Source organism: Sturnira hondurensis, unplaced genomic scaffold (genome assembly GCF_014824575.4).
Source record: "Sturnira hondurensis isolate 20B ecotype Veracruz unplaced genomic scaffold, ASM1482457v3 Scaffold0002840, whole genome shotgun sequence".
In the NCBI taxonomy this organism is placed as follows: domain Eukaryota; kingdom Metazoa; phylum Chordata; class Mammalia; order Chiroptera; family Phyllostomidae; genus Sturnira; species Sturnira hondurensis.
In genome coordinates, this window is record NW_028075471.1 from 19440017 (window position 1) to 19467468 (window position 27452).

The 27452-nt window shown below is 38.5% G+C and overlaps 1 protein-coding gene and 1 long non-coding RNA gene across 2 annotated transcripts in view; one reads left to right on the forward strand and one right to left on the reverse strand.

Annotated features, from left to right (window-relative positions):
- RYBP (RING1 and YY1 binding protein) overlaps positions 1-24168 on the reverse strand; it is an 86187-nt gene extending 62019 nt beyond the window's left edge. The window contains exons 1-2 of the mRNA XM_037040968.1: positions 24043-24168; positions 23195-23320 (exon numbers count right to left, since the gene is read on the reverse strand). Of these exons, the coding sequence (XP_036896863.1) occupies positions 23195-23320; positions 24043-24068 (152 nt within the window). The 5' untranslated portion in view covers positions 24069-24168. The remainder of the gene's footprint in view (positions 1-23194; positions 23321-24042) is intronic.
- Positions 7544-18202, forward strand: LOC118983446 (uncharacterized). Its single transcript, XR_005065727.1, has 3 exons — positions 7544-7555; positions 15110-15113; positions 18108-18202. It is a non-coding gene; the product is annotated as an uncharacterized LOC118983446 (long non-coding RNA).
- Positions 24169-27452: the final 3284 nt, after the last annotated feature.

The window sequence follows — 27452 nt, forward strand, 5'->3', positions numbered from 1 at the left end:
GACATTAATGGAGAACAATCAATGTTATACTACACAGAGATAGCCGACATGCTCAAAATATCTAAACCGATAAAGCTATTGGTGAAAATGAAAAAAAATGTGCATTTTATTTTACAAAAAAAAAAAAAAACTAAAAGAACATATTGGCAAACCCAATACCTACAAAGAAAACTCTAGACCCAGATGACTCCACTGGTAACTTCCACCAAACATATCCAACAAGGATTACTGCCATAAGAATACATCATGACAAAGTGTGATTTATCCCATGACTGCAAGTTGGTTTACAATTCTAAAATTAACCAATGTAATTCAGCATTATATATGAAAAACCATATAATTATCTTAATAATTGACACAGAAGGAAAAATGTATCTGACAAAGTCTAACTAACATCTTAGCAAACTCTAGGATAGAAAATTCTTAGCAAAATTCTTAGCAAACTCTAGGATAGAAAGGAACTTTCTCAACCTACCAAAACAAAATCAAACAAAACAAAAAAAACCAAACTAGAATTAATACCATACTTAATCTTGGCTTGCCCAAAAAGTCTACTTAAACACGGTTTTCATTTTCACCAATAATTTTATTGATTTGGATATTCTAAGAATGTCAGCTATCTCCCATGTAGCATAACGTGGATTTTTATACATTTTTGTATCCTGGAACCTTGCTAAATTTAGTATTCTAGCAGCTTTTTTAGCTTTTGTAGAGTTTTTCGCATAGATGCTCATGTTTGTGAATTAGGTGGTTGCACTTCTTTTCTAATTTGGATGCTATGATTATTTTTTTTTTTTACTTGCACTGACAAACCCTTACAGTACAGTGTTAAATAAAAGCTGTACATGTGAACATCCTAGTGTTGTTCCTAACTTTTAAGGGAGTAAGGCATTATACTACTTCTATAAATGAGCTACAACCAACCAGAAATTGTGAAACTTAAAGCAGTAACATTTATATATCATCAAAAATGTTAAGCATTTTGTGATAAATTTTACATAAGATATGTAAGACTTGTACACTTGACAATCTAAAAACATTGCTGAGAGGACAAATAAATGGAGAGTTATATCATGTTCGGGATTAGAACACTGAATCCAATATTATTAAGATATGAGTTTTTCCAAACTTTATCTATAAATTCAATGCATTCCAACAAAAATTTCAGCAGGCTTTTTTTGTAGATATTCACTAGATGACTGTAAAACTTATAGAGAAATGCAAATGATCTAGAATTGCCAAAATACACTAACTCTGGGAATGAACAAAGCTACATTATATAAAGCTACATTAAGACAGTAGTACCCATGTTTAAAAAAAAGAAAAGAGACAAATAGGTCAATGGAACAAAGTAAGAGTCCAGATACACAGCAAACAAATATACAGCTAGCCAATTTTCAACAAAGATGCGAGGGCAACTAAATGAGGAAAGAACCATCTTTTCAATAAATGGTGCTGGATAAACTATATAGACATAAATAATAAAAACTTACCTCACCCTTACAAATTTGTATTAAAATAGTAACTCAAAAAATAGTGAAAACCTAAATGTAGGAGGTAAAACTAAAACACTGGAAGTAAATAGCTGAGAAAACCTTAGTAATGTTGGATTTGGCAAAGATTTCTTAAATGACACAAACAGTAAAAAGTATAAAAAATAATAAACCGGGACTCATCAAAATTAATTAGTCTGCTGTTCAAAAGACTTTGAAAACATATATGAATATAGAAAAAGAAAATGTATACAGATGGCAAATAAGCACATGAAAACAATCTCAACATAGTTATTAAGGAAACACAAATTAAAACTATAATGAGATACCCTGTCTCAGTCTAAAATTAAAAAGACTAACCACATCAAGGTTGGCAAGGATATGGAGCAATCGCAACTCTTATACAGTGCTTTGGGAATTGTAAATGATAAAACCATTTTAAAAAACAGTTTGGCAGTTAAGTTAAGCATAATCACTAATCCGCCCCTAGGTATTTACTCCAGAGAAGTGTAAAAGAGGTCTACACAAACACTTGTTCAGGAATGTAGAGCAGCTTTATTTCTAACAGCCAGAACATGGAAACCCAGAGATCTGTCAAACAGCTGAGTGGATAAACAAACACCAGAATACACATACAATGAAATATTATAGAATGGATATGGATGAATCAACATAAGCATGAAAGAAGAAAGACCAAAGAAGTAAGAGTACTCAAGACAATGCAAACTAATTAATAGTGACAGAAAGCAGATTAGTGGTTGCCTTAGGGACAGAAAAGGGCAAAAGGAATTACTGAAAGGCAAGAGAAAAAATTTTAGGGGTGACAGATAGGATTATTATCTTGGTTTTGGTGGTTATTCTGGTTAGTCTCTGAAGTTTCTTATATGCCAATTATACTTTAATAACGCTGAATTAAGTACAAATATTACGCTTTTCCTCCTAACTGCAGTATAAGATTTTTTGTTTTGCTCTTTAAAATAGAGGATTACTTAATACAAAGATCAAGTAATAAAGAAAAACTATACATTGGTGTACTAATTTATTTTATATAAGAATTACTGTTTATCATATTTCAGTGTCAGGAAATAAAAATCTACTTGTTTATTACTATTTGATATACTCTAGAAGTGCTACAAATAGAGCAAATTTTTCAACAGCAAAGTATTTTCTCACTAGCTTGTATTTTCAAAATGTTGTGTTTTCATTCCTAGCAATTTTAATTGTCAATAGATCCTAACTCTTTAGCTGTAAATTTAGTATCAATACCATTATTACACACACACCCTAGAAATTAGAACATGAATCCCTTCAGAAACAATCTGTACAGCTGGGTTTTACCACGGCATAAAGTGGTTTTCCTGACTGGAAGACATCATAAATCTAGCTTGTTTACAACTTCAAGTAATTGAGGTCACTATGCTATTTCTCATATTCCCTACAGTAGAGTAACCCTACTCTTCTTCCTTATCTCCACACCAGCATCTGGTCTAAACATTTTTCTGTCCAACACAAGAAAAGATGTGAAAGAAAAGAAACAGCCAGGCTGAGTTTACTCAAAAGTCAATTATCTACCTAGTTAGGTCTTTCCTGTTTCATGTCACCTAAAAGTTTTCATGCAGCTGGACAAGGGGAGAAGTGGGGCTTAAGACTTTTGAATCTCTAAGTCTTAAAACACAAAAGGTAAAGGGAAAAAAAGGTTAATCAATTCTTATTTGTCAGAAGCCTTCTTTTGTTCATTTCCAGGGTTTGTCCCCCCCCCACCTCCCACCCCCACTGGAGAGGGGAAAGGTGGTGGTGATGGTGATGAAAAAGTTGAAACTAATGACTGAAATTAATTTTAGGGCTACACAAGGAAGTTCTAAATCATGAAAGATAACTGGAAACTGGGGCTAATTGCTCTGCATTCATCATTCTTATGTTGCCTTCTAATATAAAGCAGAAGAGAAGCCAACAAGATGCTGTTTCTGATTCTAAATAGCCAGTGTTAAGAATTAAAAATGTACCCTGGCTGGCGTAGCTCAGTGGATTGAGCGCGGGCCTGCGAACCACACGATCGCGGTTCAATTCCCAGTCAGGGCACATGCCTGGGTTGCAGGCCGCTTCCTTGCAGGCTAACTACCAGCAGGGGACACACAAAAGGCAACCGTACATTGATGTTTCTCTCCCTCTCTCCTTCCCCTCTAAAGATAAATAAATAAATAAAGTTTAAAAAAAAAAGAATTAAAAATGTGTTCATTCATATCCAGTAAAAAGTATTCCACGACTTAATGTGAATATCTGCTAAATTGAAGGTCAAATTATATACTCAAGAACAGAACCATATAAAGTCTGATTTATCTGCTACACATATTCTAACTCCTAAGGAACAATCCATCCGTCGAAGTCTATTCTTTAAAGGAAGAAACATAAAGAACACAAGAAAACCACATACTGTATCTTACTTTCTAAAATTCAGATGCATGTACTCAATTACATAGCGATAAGAGTTTTAAAATAAAAAACTAAGTAGTAGACATCACGATAAAATCAAAGTTAGAAGCTTCAGCTATTTCATACCTCTTTCCTTAAAAAGCTAGTTCATTACCACTAGGAATAGAAAAGTTACAATGACACAAAAATGTCCAAAATATTGAACACTCAGTCAGAGAATAAACATTACTATAAATTTGAATTCCACTTTATAGACAAGACAGTAGTAATAAAGAGTTACAAATAAAAATCTCATTTCTAAAGCAGTATTTCATATAAAACCACAGGGCCTAATAAAGGAAAGGAGAACTAGAAAAAGATAACTAGTACATATTTATTTATTTTTAGAGAGACAGGAACGGAAGGAGAAAGACAGAGAAAAATATCAATATATGGCTGACAGAGAATTAATAAAGCTGAATTAAGTACAACTGAGCCCTCTACTAAGGACCTGGCTGGCAACCCAGGCATGTGCCCTGACTGGGATGCCAACCAGTGACCCTTTGGGTCACAGGCTGGGGTTCAATGTACTGAGCCACATCAGCCAGGGTAATAAGGGCATTTTTACTTCACAAAATCACAAGTGGAAATAAAATAAACTTCCAATGGTAACAAAACAAAATTAAAAAGTATACTTTAAAGATTATACTGGTCACTGAGACAAACTTTGTTCCTTATACCAATTTTCTGCAATTATATTATCAATAAAATTAATTCAAATTCTGAAAATAATGTACAACTTCCAAAATGACTCATCAAGTTACCATTAATGGATTTACCCACTGGGATTAGGTCTAAGACTAAATTTGTGAAAGATTATCATTTAGGGAACAACCTGATTGCTATGTACTGAATTTATTCATTTTTGAATAGTACATTTCCAGTTTGTAAATACTTTTGATTTTATTTTAAATATTTTATTTATTTATTTTTAGAGACAGGGGATGGGAAGGAGAAAGAGTGGTAGAAAAACATCAATGCGTGGTTGCCTCTCAGGTGTCCCCCACTGGGGACCCGGCGGGCAACTCAGGCATGTGCCCTTACTGGGAATCGAACCCGTGACCCTTTGCTTCATAGGCCCGTACTCAGTCCACTGAGTTACACCAGCCAGGGCAGCAGTTTGTAAATACTTTTTAAAAACTAGGTATTACTCAACAAAAGTTTCCATATAACAACTATTTAGAAACCAACTCTGAGGTTCAACATTAATCTATTATTTTCATTGACAATTTATTTATTCTCAAAGTTTGTACTCCAGTAAATAATTAATACCCCATAGGTTAATTTAAAATGTAACGAATCCTCTTTTTAAGAAAACATCCAATTCATGAGAAGTATATATATTTTTTATTTTTTAAATTTATTTATATTCAGAGGGGAAGGAAGGAGAGAGGGAGAGAAATATCAATGTATGGTTGCCTCTCATGAGGCCCCTGCTGGGAACTGGCCTGCAACCCAGGCATGTGCCCTGACTGGGAATCAAACTGTGATTGTGTGGTTCGCAGGCCCGCACTCAACCCACTGAGCTACACCATGATATTCATGATGAGGTCAGAGAGTTCTAAAAATACTAACATACAATTCTAAGGCTTCATTTATAAAACAGTACAAGCCTAAAGGGAAAGTACAAGCCTAAAGGGAAAGATCATCTAGGACTTCATTCCTGAAAAATATTAGATAAAATTTCAATATATAAACTATTAGTAAGTTACAAAACTTCTGCAGTTAACCTCTTGGAAAATCCTTTACTAAGAGAATTAGTACCATTCAAAGTCCTAAGTCAGCTGCAAAATTTCAAAGAAAAATAGACTTCAGGATCTTGCCAGTTTTAATCTACCTTTACCCCTTCTCCAAGCTATTACCTTAGTCTAGAAAGGTCTCTTAGTCTCTATAGTCAATGTTTTACAAACCTTTTGAGATACCTTTGAGATACCTGTTTCCACAACCTTAAGCCAGCAAGCACAGAACAGAATGGAATTTAAGAGGAAGGCATTCTTTAAGAGTTCTCCTGAGAGGGATCACTTTCTAAAACATTGCTTCTGAAGAATTCTATTTTGTAATCTATTCCTATCTCAGCTGTGAGCAGTAAAGCAGGTATAAACTTGATAGGGAGATAATTGAGAGACCTATCTTAAGAGTACAACAAACTATGCAGAGTAAAAATAGAAACTAAAGGAAGTAAAGCAGTGTGGCATTATTTCCAAGTCCTTTACCAAGTGTTTTTTTTAATTTATACTGAATAAATATAAATATTATATTAGTTTCAGGTGTACAACATAATGATTCACTATTTGTACATATTGTGAAACCACCACCACAATAAGTCTAGTTAACACCCAACATAATACATAGATTTTTTTTCCTGTGATGAGAATGTTTAGTATCTACTTTCTTAACATAAATATGCAAGGGTTCCCATTCCCTTTTCTGTATGCTTACTATGGATGAATGTCTAAAATGAAGTCTATAGATTGGGTGGCTGTACAGATCATAATGCCATTATCAGAGGGGAAAGAAAAAAACCTAAGGTGAAACAATAAACAGGTAATCCTGTGAAGCCAGAAGGGATGAGAGTCAAGGGCATCTCTGCTATGTAACTTGTGTTAGGAACTTGCTCTAGGTCAGGGGTGTCCAGCCTTTTTGCATCTCTAGGCCACACTGGAAGAAGAGTTGTCTTGGGCCACATGTTAAAAATACACAAACACTACCCCTGGCTGGTGTAGCTCAGTGGATTGAGCGCGGGCCTGCTAACCAAAGGATCGAGGTTCGATTCCCAGTCAGGGCACATGCCTGGGTTGCAGGCCAGTTCCCAGCAGGGGACACATGAGAGGCAACCATAAATTGATATTTCTCTCCCTCTCTCCTTCCCTTACCCTCTAAAGATAAATAAATAAAAAATCATAAAAAAATACAAACACTAATGAAAATTGATGAGCAAAAACAAAGGTCCTGCATCATTTTCCTGATATCTGCCACCACAGATAATCAAAAAAGTCTTCGCATCATAACCCTAATTATGCAGTGGCCCTGTCAATAATCTTTTAAAATCATGAAGCAGTTCCCAAGTTGTAACACTAATATAGAAAATGTACATATGTAAGTTTTATTACTTAGTAATAAACAAAGTAATATTTTAAGTAAATGCACACTTTTGTGTTCCGGCCACATCCATAGCCATCCTAGGGTACAGTCTGGACACCCCTGCTATAGGTCTCATTTCATTATCTGTACAATGGGGATGTTATCTATGTATGTATCATAGACTCAAGGGTTAAATGAGAACGCATGAAATGGATTTAACATAGTGCCTGTACTATGTTAAAGGCCTATTAAATGTTGGCCCTTATAATCATTATTAGTGGACTGGATGCAGAACACCAATGCAGCTTTTGATGAGCAGTGCCCCACTGTTCTTCTTATTAACTAATGATGTTCCTTCTCAGTCTGTGTCACACTTAGCAGCACCCAACTCACTCAGTAAAAGTTGTTCAAAATTGCTAGGCATGAAAAATGAGCAATGTACATCTGCTTTATTAGAACCAAGCATTGCTCTGGGGCTTGATCCAAGTAGTAACCGTTTCAATAATATAAACGTTAAAAAAAAAAGGATGAACCAGAGTTATTCTTTTAAGCAATATAGTAAGAACTAAGTAAAAACTTCCCAAGGGCTGCAGTACACCCGTATGTACTTAAAAAACCCTCATCTTCTATACCAGGTGTTCTGAGGGAAAGCCCTTATCTTTATTCAGGTATTAGTAATTAACAACAATCTATAGTCACACACAGATATCCAACCTTTTGGCGTCTCCGGGCCACATTGGAAGATGAGTTGTCTTGGACCACACATTACATACACAAACACTAACAGAAACTGATGACCGGAAACACGTTTTTTAGTAATAAACAATTCTGTGTTAGGCTGCATTCATGCCATCCTGGGCCTGTGGGTTGGACACTCCTGCTTATAGTGTTTTGGTCAGTCTGTAATGAATTTAATTTCTTAGACTGGAAAAAGTCAGACAGAAGGATTTGTTACCCATACATGTGGGATTTCAAAATAAAAACATTAACTACAACTTAAATAAGGAAACTGTTCAGCTACATGTGAACTCTATAATGCCAAAATATTTTGAAAAATAAAGCTTTCCTACTTAGAGACTCTGAAATTTTTAAATACCTACTGATACATTTTGGGGTAGAAGAGGTGAGAAATTACAAATAAATTATTTCTATGTTTTTAGACAAGTAATTTGGCACTGTGATAGTTAACAGTCATTTTATTATTGATACTTATTATGAATTGCCAAAACTAATACAACAAAACACAATATTTTAGAACTGAAGGAGACACAGAAATCACCTAGTTCTGGAAATTTCAAAACATTTCAAATATTAATTGCAACCCACATTTTAAAATGCAAATTTAGCATACACATCTTCTGTACATATTTATCTTACAGTGAGATTATTTTTAAAGTTTTTATTGACAATAACTGCAGTAACAGAAGTTGTTTGTAGTCAGACTTTTTAAGAAATCCTAGGCATTTGAGATTTCCCCTGCCACAACAGAAATCTTTGAAACATGATTGATTGCATTAGATAAAATTTCATCCCAAAGTTCAATCAGGATAGCTACAATTCCACAATCCTCATAACAGTCCTTCAATAAAGTACCAATGCAGAATTTTACATGGCTAAGATTCACAATGATTAGAAATGATGAGTACTTACTACAGGATTCTGATGGGTTCTTTGCATAAGACTTATAGTCCTAAACCTACAGTTAAAGTTGAGTAAAAGGGAAGAGAGAAACTGTCAGGCAAATAATGCTGAGCTGAAGGGGAAAAAAAAACCCCGAAAATGTAGAGAACCAGGGGCCAAAGAACACACTACCTACGTACTTCCCGCTATCATTCTGGTTAAGAACACCAAGATATAATTCCTGTTATAAACACAGATTATTGATGCACACCAAAAGTAGTTGTAAAAATGAGGTGATACTCTGACCAGTGTGGATTGGTTGGGCATGGTCCTGCAAACCTAACTGTTCCACCAATTAGATTCCTGGTCAGGACACATACTGAGTACGGGCTTTAGTATGTGGTTGGAGCACGTATGAGAGGCAACTGATTGATGTTTCTCTCCCTCTTCAAAAATATATAAATAAAAAATCTTTAAAAAATAAAGCTGATAGTTTACTATTATATCATACATTTTTGTCCCAGAGTACTCAACAATAAATTCAATGTCATGTCCTCAAGTTTCCTAATTGGAGAAGAAACTGGAAGCCAGCAATGTACAACAGTGGAAGCAGAATCTACATATTAGAACACGAACAATGAACACCTAATGACATACACTACATCTGACTCTGCCCAAGAGACAAGTGCCTTCCACTGAACCCCTCCCCTATCTTGGGAAAGTCACTCATTCATAACCCCAGTAACCTCACTAAAGGCAGTTAGCATGTATTTCATATTCCCAGCCCATTTTTGTGGATATATTTAACCAAGAAATAGAATGATAAACTCTATAAACAGAAATATCACAACAAGCAAAAGAAATCAACTAGTAATCTATACAGGCTGATGTTAACTTTTTACACCATACGTGATCTGATTAAGCTAATTATCTCAGGATAATTCTGAGGGAGCTATTCAACTGACACAGTATCTCCCTCTTCTAATTCAAATGGCCCTGGATAAGGCAAAGGTAGAAGGGAAAGAATCGAAAGAATGCAGTTTCGACACATGTGGTACCACACTAATTTGTCCATTTAGTTAAGTCACCTTTCTATTTCTTCTATTCTACTGAGCATGTAATCAACTAAGTCACTTCACTGTTCTAAGCCCCCGCTTCTTCAACTATTAAAGTTGGAATAATGACTACCTATCAGGATGGCTTTGGGTATTACATTGGGAAAATACATATAAAGCTGGCATGCAAAATGTAAAGTACTATGCAAATTCATAGTATTTGAGGGTATTATCTCAAGACTTACAGCCAGAAAGTTCAAGTGACTGGCACAGTATTTTGCACATGAGTGCTCAAGTACTTGTCTATTCAGCAGTCATAATATGAAGATTACCCCATGTACTATTTATATATTTATCCACTGGTAATATTATAAAGAAATCAGTTGTGTCTTTAGAATGATTAGTCATTCAATCCAAGACACACTCTACTGGAATGAAAATAACATTACCAACAGTTGTATATTGCTTACAGTATGCATTCTGTGCCAAGTCCTGTGCCTAGCATACTACACACACTCACTCATTTAACCCTTACAATACCCACCACCTAAAGCACAAGTTCAAGTAACATGCCCAAGGTCACAAGGATAGCAAATGGCAGAGCTGGTGTTACAGCTCTGCAGAGGTGGCAAAGCACGTCTGACACCGAAGACCTGGCTCTCAACTACTCTCCAATATGGTAGCCACTAACCACATGTGGCTACTGAATTGTGGCTAGTCTGGAACTGAGTTGTAATTGCAAAACACACACCAGACTTTGAAGACCTAGTATAAAATATAGAATAAAAGACATCTTGCTGCAAGTTTATAATGATTACATGTTGAAATTTCAATATTTTTATATAGTGGGATTAATATAAAATGTATTATTAAAATTCATTTCACCTGTTTCTTTTTATATTCTTACTGTGGCTACTAGAAAGTTTTGATTTCACATGTGGCTTGCAGTGCGTGTATTTATACTGGACAACACTTACTTACATCATACAGGATATCTCATAAATACAAGAACATAAAACAATCCTGAATTTACAAAACAACAAGTTTTAGAGTACAGATGCTTTCCAACCTTAATAGCTGTTATAATACCAAGGTAGTGTAAATCAATATTAACAAACTTTAAAATCCCACAAAATATAATTCCACCTATTTAAATTTCAATATTCCACAATTAGATCATTTTTTAAAATGCCCTCATAGGAAAACTGGTCTTTTGGGCTACAAATATGATACCAACTCATCCACCCTGTAGAAATTACGGAAAAGTGCACACATAAAAAAGAATCCATCACCCCACCACTTACAATCAATATTTTGATCAGTCATTACTTCTAGGTGGTTAGCAATTATAGTATGAATACTACATAAAGTAGGATCATACTGCTTATCATTTTGCATCTTGCTTTTTTCTATTATGACAATGATTACAGATCATACCAGGTCCCATATACCCTTCACCCAGGTTCCTTGAAGTGGTTGTTGCATCTTCTTGATGGTATTGCAATATGAAAACCAGGAAATTGACATTGGTACAAATATGTGCATATAGGTCTTTGCCATCTTATCATGTGTAGATTCGTGTAACCAAGACCACAATTAAGATACAGATCTGGAAGCAGGACTGAGGGTGGGCAGTGGAGGGGGATAGGGTGGGGGGAAGTGGTGGTAGGAAAATGGAGACAACTCTATTAAACATCATTAAAGAAAAAGATACAGATCTTTTCACCACCACAAAGATCTCTTTCCTGCTACCCTTTTATAGTCACACTCACCTTTCCCAGGCCCCCATAGCCCTAAACCCTGGCAACCACCAATCAGTTCTCTCTGGCTAATTTTGTCACTTCAAGAATGTATGTGTGACCTTGAGATTGGCTTTTTTTTCATTCAGAATAATGCTCCTGAGACCCATGACAGTTGTATGTGTCAATAGTTTGCTCCTTTTTAATCACTGAGTAGCATTCCATGGTATGAACATACCATTCACCTACTTAAGGACATTTAGGTTGTTCACCATTTTAGGCTATTATAAACAAAGCTGCCACAAACAGGTTTGTTGTGAACATAAGTTTTTATTTCCCTGTGATAAGCAGCCATGAGTGCAACTGCTAGGTAATACGGTAAGTAAATGTTTAGCTTTGTAAGAAATTGCTGAACTTTTCCAGAGTTCTCCATTTTACATTCCCATCCCCAATGAGAGAGCTGCAAAATATTCATGACTATTTCACACTTTCTAACAACTCCTGCTGATTCTTATGTGGGCAATTTTTATTTTTGGTTACAATAACGATGCAATTAATATACCTGCATTTACACAGAAATTTTTACATACAGATCACACAAATTCCTAGAAATTAAATTACTGGGATCAGGGCACAAATATTTCAAAGAAATTTGATACCACGACCACCATAATGGACTTCAGAAACTTTAAATCAACTTATCCACCCATCAAGCATCCATGAGAGAATGCCCATTTCCCAGCCTTACTAAAATTCTTTTTAAATATTTAATATTTGGTTTGCCAAAATATGCTATATTGTTTTATATCTACTTGAGAAATGGGAAGATTATATATTTCTTATCTTTCCTTAACTTAACTTGTATTCTTTTTTAAAATTTTATATATTTATCTTTAGAGGGGAAGGGAAGGAGAGAGAAAGAGAAACATCAATGTATGGTTGCCTCTCGTGTATCCCCTGCTGGGAACTGGCCTGCAACCCAGGCATGTGCCCTGACTGGGAATCGAACTGTGATCCTTTCATTCGCAGGCACGCACTCAATCCACTGAGCTACACCAGCCAGGGTACTTGTATTCTTTTATGAACTACCTAATCGTGTTCTTTGCCAACATGTTGATTTACTGATTATAAAGATCTGTTTGTCTCTCCAACATATGATGAAAAACGGGATTTTAAAATACATATATCTGAAATCCAATGCAAGTGTCAGCAATGTAAGACAACAGCTGATTTTAGAACATACAAAAGATACAAGTTTAGCTGATATAGTAACCCAATTTATAAACATTCCCACACTTCACATGATGATAGTTAAGGCATCAGATTTCGTGCCAGCTTCAGAATGGCCCCTAGAATGCTGATCACTTACTTGTAACTTCACTTTGACAAGTTTGAAATGCCAAAACATAATTTTCCACAACCAACATCAAAAACTGTCATCAGCTTTATTAGGAAGCCTGGCTGGCTCTTCCTAAGTAGAATGTAAGGTCATCTAAACCAACAGTTCTCAAAAATGCAATCTCCAGACAAGCAGCATCAACATCACCTAAGAACTTGTAAGAAATGCAAATTCTCAGGCCCTACCCCAGACCTACTTCATCAAAAATTCTGGGAGCTGGACACCAGAATTTCAACAAGGTTTGTATTTTAACAAACCTTCCAGGTGATTCTGACGCATTAAGTTTGAGAGCCACCGATCTAACCAAACTTAGCATAAAAACATTAAATCAAGGTTGCCTTGTATACATAATTGTTCTTCAATAAAAAATTTGGGAAAGTTAATTATGCTACAGATATTAATTATTCCTCAACATTTTCATTATTCCTCAAATGAAAACAATCCAAAAAGAAAACCGTAACCTGGATTTTAGCCTTATTTTCTAAAAATACAAATCCTAAAACCATAAAATGTTCACAAAAATTTTTTCTTAGAATACAAAATGAACCATATAAACAGATCACAGAACACGTATTTTTTAAATCAAGAGACTGTATTTGTCTCATATTACATACTACCTGATTCCCCAACTCCCACATGGAACTACCACCTACATCATTTTGAAAATTCAATGAACCAGTATATTAAAGCACAACACATGGAAAACTATATAGTTTCTTAAATATCTGTGGTTCAGTGACAAATAAATTGCTCAGTAAGTAAAAATAATTCTGGATGGCAGGATTATGAGTGGCCTACTGTATGCTTCCTCCCCTTCCTGCAACTCTCTGCAATAAGTATTACCTTCATAACTAAAATAAAGGACAAGGCCCTGGCTGGTGTAGCTCAGTGGATTGAGCACAGGTCTGCGAACCAGAGGATCTTGGTTCAATTCCCAGTCAGGGCACATTCCTGGGTTGCAGGCTAGTTCCCTGCAGGCCAACTCCCAGCAGGGGATGTGCGAAAGGCAACCATACATTGATGTCTCTCTCCCTCTCTCCTTCCCCTCTAAAGATAAATAAATAAATAAAGTTAAAAAAAAAAACATATAAGAATAAATATACAATTTAAAAAAAAAAAAAGGACAAAGAATCAGTGGCCATGTATGATGATACAGAAAATCAACCTACAGAACATGAGCATTTTAAAAATTATACCACTGCTCATAGACAATCTTTTTTTTCTATGTGATAAAAATTAAGAAGGTACTACAGTAAGAAATTAATTATAGTTCGAATTTAGAACTGAACCTATCATGAGTATTAATCCAGTAACAAAACCCAAAAGTAGTACTAAGCTACTGCAGCTACTTTCTATCCATCTACTGAAGTGTCCCATCTCCCTTCAAGTAACAGAGCCTGCAGATGTGTTAGATTTGGCCAGAGTATCCCAACCTCCAGGCAACCAAAAAATGGTCCAGGAATTGGCCAAGTGACAGGGGTCCTCCTTCCTGCAGTCATTCATTTGATTTTGAGTTCAAATGGTATCCTTGTCATTTGCTGGTTATGGGGCCCAGTGAACTCATTTTTTAAATTTTGTTTTGACTTAATGTAATTTGAGTTAAATTCCTATCTCTTGCAACCTTGAATATTCTTGCAGCACTTAAAGTATTAAAACAACTTTTAGCTTTGTAAAAGAATAAAGAACAGTGCATAAACTTCATAACCTACATATATCTGATCTGTTCTTAGAAGCAGTCACCAGGTTTGTTTTCTCCCTTTGACCAATCACCATGTACTTACTTGATGTGTTTCAAGACCCAATATGATAATGAAACTGGTATCCTCTGCATCCTTAATTTCCTGTCCCTCCCATAGACTATCCATCCAAGTTTCATCTTAAATTGTATTCCTAATGCTCTTAGAGAAAAATGTTTTGAACAAGTTTAAGATACACTTTACATATCCCTTCCACCAGTTTCTTTTCCCAAATAAAGAAAAAATTAAGTACATTTTTCTAAACTAACAGAGGGGAAAATACTAATCCTATTAAAAAATTAAAAGTGCACCGTTTACCCTGTGATTTCAACTATTCACAATTTCTGAGTAACACAGTTCTCATCTGTGTTGTCTTTATGGGGAATTCACCTTTGACACCACAGTCTGTGTCAATCACTGCATAGAAGAGAAATTATAGCTAAATAAATGAAAAACATGAATTAGTCAAGATTTCAACCTAACAGAAGTAATTCATCCAAATTACTAAACAAAATAGTAATGTACACTATGTACAAGGTACAACTATCAAGTTATGGGTATATTGACACAAAAGAGCTTAGACAAGTGGACAGCATGACACTGTTAACACCCAAAATGCTCTTCAGCCACTAGGTGCCAGCTTACAAATATACCCATCTAGTTCCTTATTACACCTCAAAATTGGTTTTGCACAACAAAATGGGCCTCTGCTTTATTACCAGACTTTTCAATATGACTTTGGGTTGCTTAAACCACCAAATGGGCAAACAGAAAAAATTAAGAAGCATTTTATAGTTCCTGTTTTTTAGTTGAGTGTGCTAAAAGCTCTAAAGCTGAAACCACTCCAACAAGTACTGAAATGCACTGGCTACACAGGGCTGTCAAACTCATTTTCACTGGGGACATCAGCTTTGCAGTTGCCTTCACAGGGCCGACTGTAATTGTAGGACAGTATAAATGTAACTACTCCTTAACTAGGGACAAGGAGTTCAGTGATGCCGCCCAGTAGAAACAAGGGGAGGGCCAGATTCAGCCCACGGGCCTGTATTGGCCACCTGTAGCCTACAGCCTTCAAGGCTCTAGTTCTATGTTCAATTTCTAGTACATGTTTAGAACACAAAAGCAGAAAAACAGGACTACTACTGTGGGAGAGAGGAAGAGAGAGGGGAAGGGAGAGAGAAGAAGGAAAAAAAACATCAATGTGAGAGAGAAACATTGATTGGTGGCCTTTCACAGGCACCCCCAACAGGGACGGAACCTGCAATCTAGGCATGTGCCTTGAGCAGGAACCAAACCCACAACCTTTGGGTTTGCAGGATGACACCTAACAGAGCCATTCCAGCCAGGGAAGGAATACTACTTTTAAGGACATACTTCATACAAACAACTTTTCTCTAACCCATTAATATTCACATACACAAGACACAAGCCCTAATATGAACAAATATTTATTAGAACTCTTAAGTAGTATAGTTTTAAAGGGGACTCCACTGAACCCCCCCCCCACCGTCTTCATTTATTTTATATATATTTACTGACCCACTGCCAAGTGCCAAACACGGTAACAGACATAGCAAAATAAAGCTATGAAAGGAAAGGTCCTGTCCTCAACAGCAAAGGTGATCCAGTGAATATAACAGTTCAAGTGTCATGAGGTATAAATCAAGAGTGATGATGGAAAGGCTCCCTGAGACATCCAGAAGGACAAATAGGAAGGAGTCAGCCTGGACACAAAAGGAAAGAAAAAGCATTTGAGAAAAAATCCAGAAAACAGAATGTGTAGAGGTATGGAAACAATACATCCTTGTCAGTGGTTCAAAAGCACCAAGCAGTTTGGCATGAAAGACACATACACTGTATATGGAGGGCAGATGGGGTGATAGCAGGCTGCTACCAGAAATTCCAAAGGACCAAATCAGAAGTCCATTGTGATGATCAGGATTTGGACTGTATCCTAATGGCAATTAGAACCAAGAGATAATTTAAGTTGTCCAAGAGGAGAGGCCCAAGAGCCAATTAGATTTTTGTCATGGGTATGTGTGCATGTGGTGGTGACAGGTGGTTAATAAACAATATTGGGGAATTGCCAGTCTGTGGAGATAAGTGCGAATGACACCTGAAGAGAGAGTAGTTAGTAAGTAGGTACAAGGAAGCAAAGAAGTAATTAACTTGCACCAGCTTATAGCAGGGATATCCAACCTTTTGGTGTCTCTGGGCCATACTGGAAGAAGAGCTGTCTTGGGCCACACATTAAGTACACAAACACTGATGAAAACTGATGAGGAAAAAAAAGTTTTAAGTAAATGTTCGATTTAGTGTTGGGCCACACTCACAGCGATCCTGGGCCACAGACTAGACACCCATTAGACTAGAGCAAACCCTACATCCAAGAACCATAAAGGCCTAGTTTAAATCCTAGGTTGAGTGAGGCATTCCTCAATGCACCCCCACAGACTGACGATCTCTCCCTCTTCTAAAAGGCTCTCATGTTCTCTACCATGTACTCATTCATTCCATGGGTACTGTGAAATTCATTCACATCATTGAGTGCCTTACATCATTAGTTATCTTTTTGTGGCCTTAACTTTTCAACAAGTTTGTTAGGTTCTTTGAAAGTGGAAATTTTGTCTATTTAACCAACACACTTTGAAATAAAAATGACTAATGAACAATAATACCAATGAGAAACAAAGTTTACTCCATTTATGCACTCTAGAAAAAAGTTCTACACACCAGGTTTTGTTCCTTTGTGTTCAAGCATGCAGGTGATTAAGAGACACTGAAAAGAGACTCTATCTCTAGAATGCACTCCTGTAAGGGTTTGCGTGAAAAGACTTGAGCTCTAAAATATTCTTAGGATTAAACAGCCCTGGTAAAATAAGCAAAAACCACAATGGGATGGGCCTTACAATCCGGAAGTGTACATGCCATATGACTCTAATTACATAATGTTCAAAAACAAGCAAAACTCATCTCTGCAATTAGAAGTCAAGAGAGTAGCTTGGGTAGGGGGAGTGACTACAGAGTACTACGCAAAGGGCTCGTCCTGGGGTTCTCATGATATTCTGCTTCTTAATCTGGGTGCTGGTTACACATGAGTGCTCACTTTGTGAAACTTCAAGCCTTACGATTTATTTGCACACTTCTCTGTAAGTATGCTACATTCCAAAACATTTGCTTAAATATCACCAGGCAAAAAACAGGAGGGGAGCACCAGTGATGAGGACTATAAAGGAAGATGCCACAAACTGAAAAGGCCCTGGTGATAGGGCAAAACAGAAAATAAGAGCCAAAAACACTGCAGAATGTTTTAGTAGATCAAGTTGGAAAGCAGACATTTAGAGACCTATAGTCACCTAAAGTACTAATGAATTGAATTAGTGCTGATAACTATTTTGGTAAACTATAGCTACTTAAGGAAGTTTATAATTCATCTTAAAATGTCTTCAACATCTACAGAAGCACATAGTAAATGTATGTCACATTAAAAATATGTAACTGAATCCACCCCTAAGAAGATATACTGGCAAGTCAGCTGGCCTGGGTTTTAGTCTGTGACAAGCAACTAAAAACAGTTGAGTCACCTGTGCACAAAGGTTCCATCCAACTCCAAACTACAGGTAAAAACCTTACAGAAATACCTATCCCTTTGTTCCAAAAGAAAGCAGCATCAGTGTTTCCTAAAAAGGCAAACCATAGATTGTGTATCTCCACAATCTATAAAGGAGTCACTCCACCCAGTTCTCATTACTCTAAAGTTCCCCCACGCTGCTCTAAATTCTCTGTAGCACTTTTCACTAGCTGGAATTACTGTTTTTGTTTACTTGTTTATTTTCTTTCCATTGCATTTCAAGCTCTGTGAGAACAAGACCTTATTTGTCTTTATACCACTGTAGCCAGAACCCACATGGCTGTGTGCTCAATAAAAACTTGTCAAATAACCACAACTACTCAGGTAATTTATTCTAAGGTCACCAAGTATACATAAGATCAAGTCAGTACCAATAAATCAGTAGATTCAATGTAGCAAATACAAAATAAATTATCACCCTGTTTCTGGGTAAGAGTAAATGGTCCAGCTTTTGTAACAGGTTTGAGGCCGGAAGGTTTGATCCTTTGCAAGCCGGGTAATTTTCTGTCTTTTATAATGAAATTGTATGAAAGACAAACACTATAGCACAACCAATATGGCCCTGAACATGTGGCAGTTGGGTTAGAGCATAATTCCCTACACCAAAAAAAAAAATTTATGGATTCAATCCCCAGTCAAAGCATACAGGAAACAACCAATTTATGTTCCTTTCTCACATCAATATTCCCATCAATTCTCTCTCAAAAAACAAACAAACAAACAAACAAATCCCTGGGTGAATATTTTTTAAAAAACCAAAATCACTATGACCAAAGGACTAAAAGCACAGTGGTGGATGACCCAGGACCTTGGAGAGGCCTGGCTCTGCTACAGGTTAGGTGCCTACTCCCTCTGCTTTCCGGGAGTTTGCCTAATCTACAAAGTATTACAGGAAGATGAGCTTTTGAACCTTCCAGCAAAGATCCAAACTTTGACATTATCACTAATTATGTGTGTCTTCCCATATAACTTCCAAAGTACTTCATGACTAAAGAGACTTTCAAGTTGTCAGTATGGGTATGTGAATTTAAGGGGAGAAAAAGTCCAGAGGTTCAACTGCAAACAATCAGGGAACAGGGGAAATACTTTCCACACAAAACAACTGAGTATCAACTTCCAATTCAACATCCTAGGTACCAACTTTCTGATTAAGCTATACTTATTATACATCTAAAGTAAACTCTTCACTTTTACAGGTCTGGAAAATCTCTAAAAAGAGACCACTTTTCAGAAGAACAGTATTCAAATAATCAGGGATTAAATAAAACATGATTTCAACTCCACACCATGATAAAATCTAGAGGTGAAAATTAATCAAGTTCTAAATCTATGGCAATTACACAAAGCAAAATACCTCCAATTTTTCAAGTGAGTGTGATTTAAGCAGTAGCTGAAGGTCAAGATGTACACTATTACCAAAGAACCATTAATCAGCAACATCTCGGTAATTTTATCAAGACATCACTGCATTCAAAGAAATTACAAGACCAAAAGTAAAATATATTTATCACCAAGTCTAAAAGTTATTCTGCCCAATACTCAGAACTTCAACTTAACAATGGTTAGATAAAGTGATAAATTTGTGGGTTGTTTTTCTTTTAAAAGCCGGTATCCTCTTTCATGAAACTGGCAAAGTGGGCTGGGAAATACTACTAGCTATTACCTAGGAAGAGATAGTGTTTCTTCCCCACTTACCACCTCACTACACATACACTTCCTTTATTTATTTATTTATTTATTTATTTATTTATTTATTTAAGCTTGAAAGTCATAGAGTACAGCAACATGGGGCGGGGGGAGGGGGGAGAGGCACGTGTAGAGGGAACTTTCCCAACTGCAGGTGACTCCTCCATGTACCAGTATTAAAAATACTTAAAAGTATATCACAAACAGGAAAGAGGAAATCACATTATGAGATGGAAATGTTCTAAACTGATTTGTAGGGATGGTTGCACAACTCTTTAAAATTACTAAAAATCACTGAATTATACATTTACAATTGGTGAATTTTATGGTATATAAATTATACCATAATAAAGCTATAAAAATATAACCAGCAAGAGGTAGAGACCTAACACATAATTGACACAATACATCCAAAATATAAGATCTCTACTTCCCTCTGAACCTCCAAGTAGACTACTGAGTATTCCCTCCTTCTTCCTTTAACATGTTCTTTAAGGGTTTCTGACCTTCCTTTCACTTTGCTATGCTGCTCCAAAAAGAATACCTCCTGAATCACTTCCATGATTCCTTCTATAGAATTTCACTTTCATGATTCCTTCTATAGAATTAAAAGTATTTGGTACACACAGCAATAGTACTGGAAAGTTGGTGGGTTATTCTGTAGAAATCAATTGTTCTGTCCAGAAGAAATAGGGGGAGGGAGACTCCTAAATGATCCCCAAGCCAGACTGTGCCGACCTCCCACATCTCTTTATACCTCTCCTAGGGACTTCGTAACTTGGAGTATGATCATTCTGGTACATTTCTTACCAACCTTTAACACCCTCTTTCCCTCCCCAATGTCTTGAGCAGTGGCTTTCAACATCTTGGGAACTTAAAAATGTTCTTTGAAAAGGCGCCAATATTTTCCTAAACAAATTAAGGAATATTCATTCTATCCTCAGAGGGTAAGTACGGTTGTGCCTATTGGACTACCACTAATTCAACACTGACTTCTTTGGTTGACTGGTAAATGACAGCAACAATTATGACAAGAATGACGAATTACCTCAAAAATGATCACAGGCTAGCCAACCAGCTACACTGTTCTAAAAACAACCACCACCTTAGAAAAACAAAATCCAATACCTATGCCAGTCAACAGGTTAGAAAACCCCTCTTAGTATTTAGATATTCTAAAAGCCACAAATTTTTGCATATTACCCACCATCCAAAACCCAGCAACAAGCTTTCTATTGCCATAAGTACCAAGTCTCGTTAAAACATTATAGAAGGCAGAAAATGTCAAACCTTTGAGGTGGCGTACATTACAAATGTTATTTGCCTTTCAACCTGTGATGACTTCTAGAATAGCTCTGAAACACCAAAATATTGGCAATAACCAAATAAAACAAATTTAGGTTGATACAAATTTAGTCTAGGTATTATGAATGATAAAGAGTTTAACTCATCAGAGCTCTGAAATTTGTTTTCAAAACCTACTCAACAACACATACCAATAAATTACAAAAAAATTCTTAAAGACCCTGAGTATCCTGTTTCTGAATAGACTTTAATATATTTTCATTAACCATTTTCATTTAATGTTTGCTTAAAAAAGTTTCACTATCATAAGACTCTGAAAAAACTTTAAACATCGTATTGTTTTTAAAGTCAAGATCTACCATGTGCTTACAAAAAGTTGATGAGTCAGATTTTTAATACATTCAGAAACTGAAATACATTTCATTACGTGATGTAATTGTTCCTAGCAACACATCAATGTGTAACTTTTGAATTTGACCTAACTTTCCTTTCACCAGTAAAGTTTTCAAGTTCTTAGGAGTTTCATAGTCATTTACTTGAACATTAGCCACAATAACATTCAAAACAAAACCACAATAAAGAGTTATGGCCTCTGAGGGATTCTACATGTAAAAACAAAAAATTACTCATAAATAAAATATATCTGCTATTGCTTTTAATAACATACATTTCTAAACTTTCATGCCATTTGATGGAATTCCCTGTTCTGGACAGCAAAACAGAATCAATTAAGCCACAATGAGTGTTATTTGAACTAAATAAATCTATTCCATAATTTTAAAAAAACTGACATGCATTTACTTTAAAAACTATTTATGGGGAAATATCTTCACTTCTCGAGTGTTTTTATTCAAAGGTCTCACTACTTACAGTGGTAGTGGAATTTACAGAACTGTTCCATCAGTAACTGAACCAATTCATCTGAGTTATATTCTTTAGGTTGTCCAGTATCATATTTAATTCCAGGTATAAATAAAGCAATGATATCCTAACAGGCACACTCATTTAGTCAAAGAACAATACCCAGTTAAAACTAACAGCCATGTTAAAATGCCACCTATTCAAATAGAAGTACCGGATGAAATGAGACTTTTAGCAATCAAAATTAAGTATTCAAGGATAAACCAAGGAATTTACTCGGTGTGTCTCTTACACACACACACACACACCCCAATATCTTAACATTATATGACATCAAGGATAGCTTAACTTCAAACTCTATCATCACTGAAACAAATCCAAGATATGTTAAGAGGATTCGAAGACTACAAAATGAGCTTTGATATACTACTCTAGTACATCTACTCATTTTGATACCAAATGCAGTTTACTTCCTTCACCAAAATGTTCTGTTCATTATAATAAAGTTTTAAACACAAACTTCAATATAGCCACACTATTCATTTCAATTTTGCAAAATCGCCTTCCGTAATATAACCAGAAAAAACAAACAGCCCAGCCTTCCAAAAAATGCACTTTTAAAAAAATCGAAGCTCAACGTTTATTTTCAAGTGCAAGAAAATAACAAACATTTGCAGCTCGAGACATGAAAAACACAACCAGTATTACTATACAACCATCACTAAATTTCTCAAAAGAGAAAAATAATTCAAGACAGGCAAATTAAAAACATTCTGCGCATGGTAAAAAGGTCTTCTGTCCTACTATCCACAGCAAAAGTACTGCGCTTCCTCTCTTTATGAGGCAATACCAGTGAGCCAATGGATACAAGTATAAAATAAACTCAGTATCTGAAATAAGAGGAAAACCTGAAAAAATTCCCTCCCACATTTATTCAACATGAGGCTTTGCACCCAACACAAAATACAACCAAAACCATACATCACCCACCCCAGAAATGCAGAAAAAGCCATAATCAACAAGTGGGAAAGAGGGCAAAACGAATAGCCCGCTACCCTCTCTCCCACTCTAAGAAAAAGAAAAGTCCTGTAACAAAAGGTAACACAGATCTTCAGGTACCTGGTGGAGGTGCCTTTTCTCACATCACAGATGCTGCATTTAAAGGCTTCCGCGCTGTTTCTGAAGGTGCATACGCTACAATCCCAAAAGCCTTCATCTGCGGCAGGTTTCGCTTGTCTTTTTGGCCTTCGGAGGAGTGGGTAGTGAGCAGAGGGAGAAAGGGGAAGGGAAGAGACAGGAGCAGGAAAAAGGGGGAGATAGCAAATCACAAGCGCTGGTGAGCCGTCTTAATTTCGCAGGGCTGGAAACTTCGCTCAGGTGACCACCCACCCACCCTTTTCTGTAACTAGAAGAGGGACTGGGGCCACGACCGGAGCCTCGAAACCTCTGGGCCGCGTGGCCTCCGGTGGCGGCTCCTGGAGAAGGGCCGCGGCGGGCGCAGGAAGCGGGCGGACTTGTGGACTAAAGCGTGGGCCTTGTGGGGAGTTGGGGGGGCCGGGAAGGAGCCGCAGCCGGATCTGGAGGGGGCGCGCAGGGGCCGCCGAGGCCGGCCGGGGTGACTGGGCCGGTCCCTTCTCTTCCCTTCCCCTCCCAGGCTCGCGCCCGCCCTCCCCCCCTCCCCACCTGGTTAAATCTCCCTTTGTCTGGGAGGAGTGGCGGCGGCAGAGGGCCGCGGAGGAGGGCCGCAGAGGAGGGCCGCCATGGCTGCAGCGCGCAGGGCCGCGGGCCGCGAGGCGAAGCGACACCGCCTCCCGCCGCTGCGGTGGCCGCCTACCCCCGCCCCCAGATCTCCATCTTAGCAGCGCCACCCCCACCCCCGCCCCGGGTTGCTCTGAGGCCTAGTCGTCGTCGGCCCCCGCCGCTTCCAGTCCTCCCTCCCCTTCCGCCTCCTGGCTCGCAGCAGGTACCTGGTCGGGCTCTTCTTGTCGCCCATGGTCAGGGATGGGCTGGACCCCCGCCCCCACAAAGTCGAAACCGGCGCCGCTCCGAGGAGAAACGCCGTCTGGGGAAGTCGTCGCTGACCGACCCCCCTCCCTCCCCCGCGCGCACCCGCCCTCAGCCGCTGGGGCTCAAGCTCCAGCCGCCGCCGCCGCCGCCGCCGCCGCCGCCGCCGCCACCAGTCCCCGGACAAGACTAGTCTCCGACAGCGCCGCCTCCGCCGAGTGACTGACGAGGGGCGGAGCCGGGTGCCTCGCGTCACGCTCCGTGCGGCCAATGAAAGGGCGGCAGCTTGAGTCGCCGGGGCAAGGGCGGGGCGCGGGTGAGGGCGGGGCGTGGTGGACCTGGGCCGGGCTGTCTCTGTGCGTGCCCTGGAGTGTGTGCACGCCGGGGGCGCGCGTTCCTGGTGGTATTCCCGCTGTCCTGCGCGGCGGAGCGTGGGAGCGTGGTTGGGCGCACGTGGCCAAGCCCGAGAGCTGGCGGTGGGCTTTGAAACCCTCAGGGTGGCCTACTGTGGATGCCCTCCGGGCCTGCACCCTGAAGTCGCCCCAGGGAAGTAGGTCTCAGCAGTTAGCGAGCGCTTCTAGGGCTTTCAACAATCACGCTGATTCTTACGCCTCGAGACTTGCAGGGCCAAGCAAGCCTGCAGGGCCCGCTTGGCCTGTGTTCGCTTGCGCCCTTAAACTCCTCTGCTATACCCAGCTTTATATCTGCTTCTCCTTAAGTCCTGCTTCAAGTCCAAATCCCCCACCCGAGCCCCTGGCGAAAGAGGGAACTGTGCAAAGGGGCGTAGCACAAGAAAAGGTTTCTCAAGGCTGGACCCTGAGCTTCCGCTTGCCAACTCCCTCTGTAGCCCACCAAGAGCCGAAATAGGGCGTTTCTGTAGGGAAGTACTTGTTGGATTCCAGGCAGTCACGTGCCAGCAGTAAATCCTTGGGCCTCAGCTCCTGCATCTCCAAAACAATTCTCCTAGGACTGGAAAATTCAGAGACACAAGTATGAAAGGCATGCAGGTTAGTGCCCGACACTTTGGAAGGACCAATGCAAAATACTGGGTTGAGAACTGCCATAAGGGGGCTTGGGTTGTACACCATTTCCCCGACTTTAGAAGATTCTTGACAAGGAACGTGCAGCTCCCTTTACTTTCTGCCCTGCTCCAAGAAAGTTTGCTAAATTGACATGAATGTGGCTCAGGTCCCTCTGCCCTTAGGCACTGGGGAGTCCTAGTAGGAGCAGGACCCCAGATGGTAAGATAAAAAGCTTGGTTGGGGGTGAAGCCCTGAGTGAGGGTAGGGACAGAGTCAAAGAATGCTTCCTGAGGTTGGGAGTGGGGAGAAGGGTGTAGAGAGAAGATAAGACTAGTCCTCAGCATTCACTGTGATAAGCCTGTTTTATATGCAAATGCAAAGTGGGAAGCTTACTGAGACTGAGTGCCCAGGGAGCAGAAAGTCCTAGGATCAGTCCAAGGATCAGAAGCCAGAGAATAAAAAGAGGGAGGGAGTGTGTCAACTCTAAGGTTGATCAGCACACGCTGTCCTTTCTAAGCAGATACACCCTAGAGGGCCAGAAGGGACAGCACTATTTAGTAAGGGTCAACAAGCCCCCTGGACACTCTCTCTGTCACTTATCTTCTCAGAAAGGGAGGGAGGAAAGGAGAAAGAGGAGGAAGCAGACAAGGAGCAGAGGGCCAAAGAGGCCAGAGAAAGCCAAGGGGCATGCACACAAGCCATGGCCCCAGTGCCCACGGTGTTGGCTTCTGGTAGCTGCATGGCATGCTCCCAGGATTCCTCCCCTGAAGTGAAGATACTGAGCTAAAAGGGGTGGTAAAAAATCCCAGCTGTAGGAGTGGCCTCTGGGGAGAGGAACTGAAGCTGGGAGCCACAGGTAGTGGGAAGAAGATTGACTTTATTATTCTTTATGTAGAGTAAAATGCATAAATCATTTGAGGCTCTGTGAATTTTTTTATCCTCACTCAAGGTTATGTTTAATGATTTTAGAGAGAGAGGAACGTAGAAGATGGAGAAGAGAGAGAACATCCATGTGAGAGAGAAACATCAATCAGTTGCCTCCCAGATGCACCAGGAGTGGAGGGGAGATTGAAACCACATCCTAGGTATATCCCCTGACCAGGGATCAAACCTCAACCTTTTTGGTGCACGGAACAAAGTTCCAACCAAGTGAGCTACCAGCCAAAGCCCATGAATTTTTTTCAATTTTTATTTATTGACAAGAGAGAGAAACATCAATTTGTTGTCCCACTTATTTATGCACTCATTGGTTAATTCTTATATGTGCCATGACCAGGGATCAAACATGCAACCTTGGCGTTAACAGGACAATGCTCTGACCAATTGAGCTACTCAGTCAGGGCTTCTATACAGGGTCTGGCAGAACTAATGCCTGCTTGAATGTGGTTGGTAGGATAATAATATGGGTGTGATAATTTATAGCTTTAATTTGAACATTTCACCTAAAATATCATGGTGTGCTTGAGTGTGATAGTGTTATGTTACAGAATTACATGCTTATAATTTGGTAATAAAATATTTTGTAATAAAAATGGGGCATTACGTGTGCTGGGCCCAAATGTATCTACTACACCTTTGTACCCACAACCTAGATCAACATGTAGAACATTTTTATCCTTTTATCCCTTCCCTGGAGGTAACCACTATTTTAACTATTATCAAAGACTAGCATGGCTTGCTTGTATGTCATATACGCAGGTCATATAACATGTACTCATAAGGTTGGCACCTTTTTCTCAACATAATAATTCTGATACTTATCCATATTGTATCCACATCATTAGTTCATTTTTGTTTAAGTGTCTAGAATTCCATTTCAAATACAAGCTAATTTACTCATTTAGAGGAGGTTGACTTTTCTAGTGTGTCTTTAAATCTTTGGCCTGTTTTACCTTTTCAAAGAAAGACATAGTTTAAAAAACATTTTTAAGGAAAAAAGTAGTGCCAGAATAGAGAACTAATTTCTAGGAACATATTGGACCCACATGTTACCATGTGGTTGTAACTGTAGAGGCTTTAATTTCATTTGCATGTTGGAGGTAAATCATCTACTGAAAGTCTTCTTACAGTGACAGGGGCCAGACAAGACTACTTCTGAAGCACTGTGCTGCAGAATAGCATGGCTCTAAGCAGAACAGCAGACCATATGATTCTTAGAGTCATGGTTGCAACCTGAGCTGGGGGAGGAGGGCAAACCTTCCTCTACAGTGTTGCCTTGAACCAGTGTGTTGTGCAGAGATGAGTGGGAGTTGACAGAGAGCCCGCCCCTGCTCCTCTGAATCCTATCTTGAACTTCTACTTCGTGTTTCATTTGAAGGCAGGTTTCTACTGCTTTAAAAGTTATTTGAAAC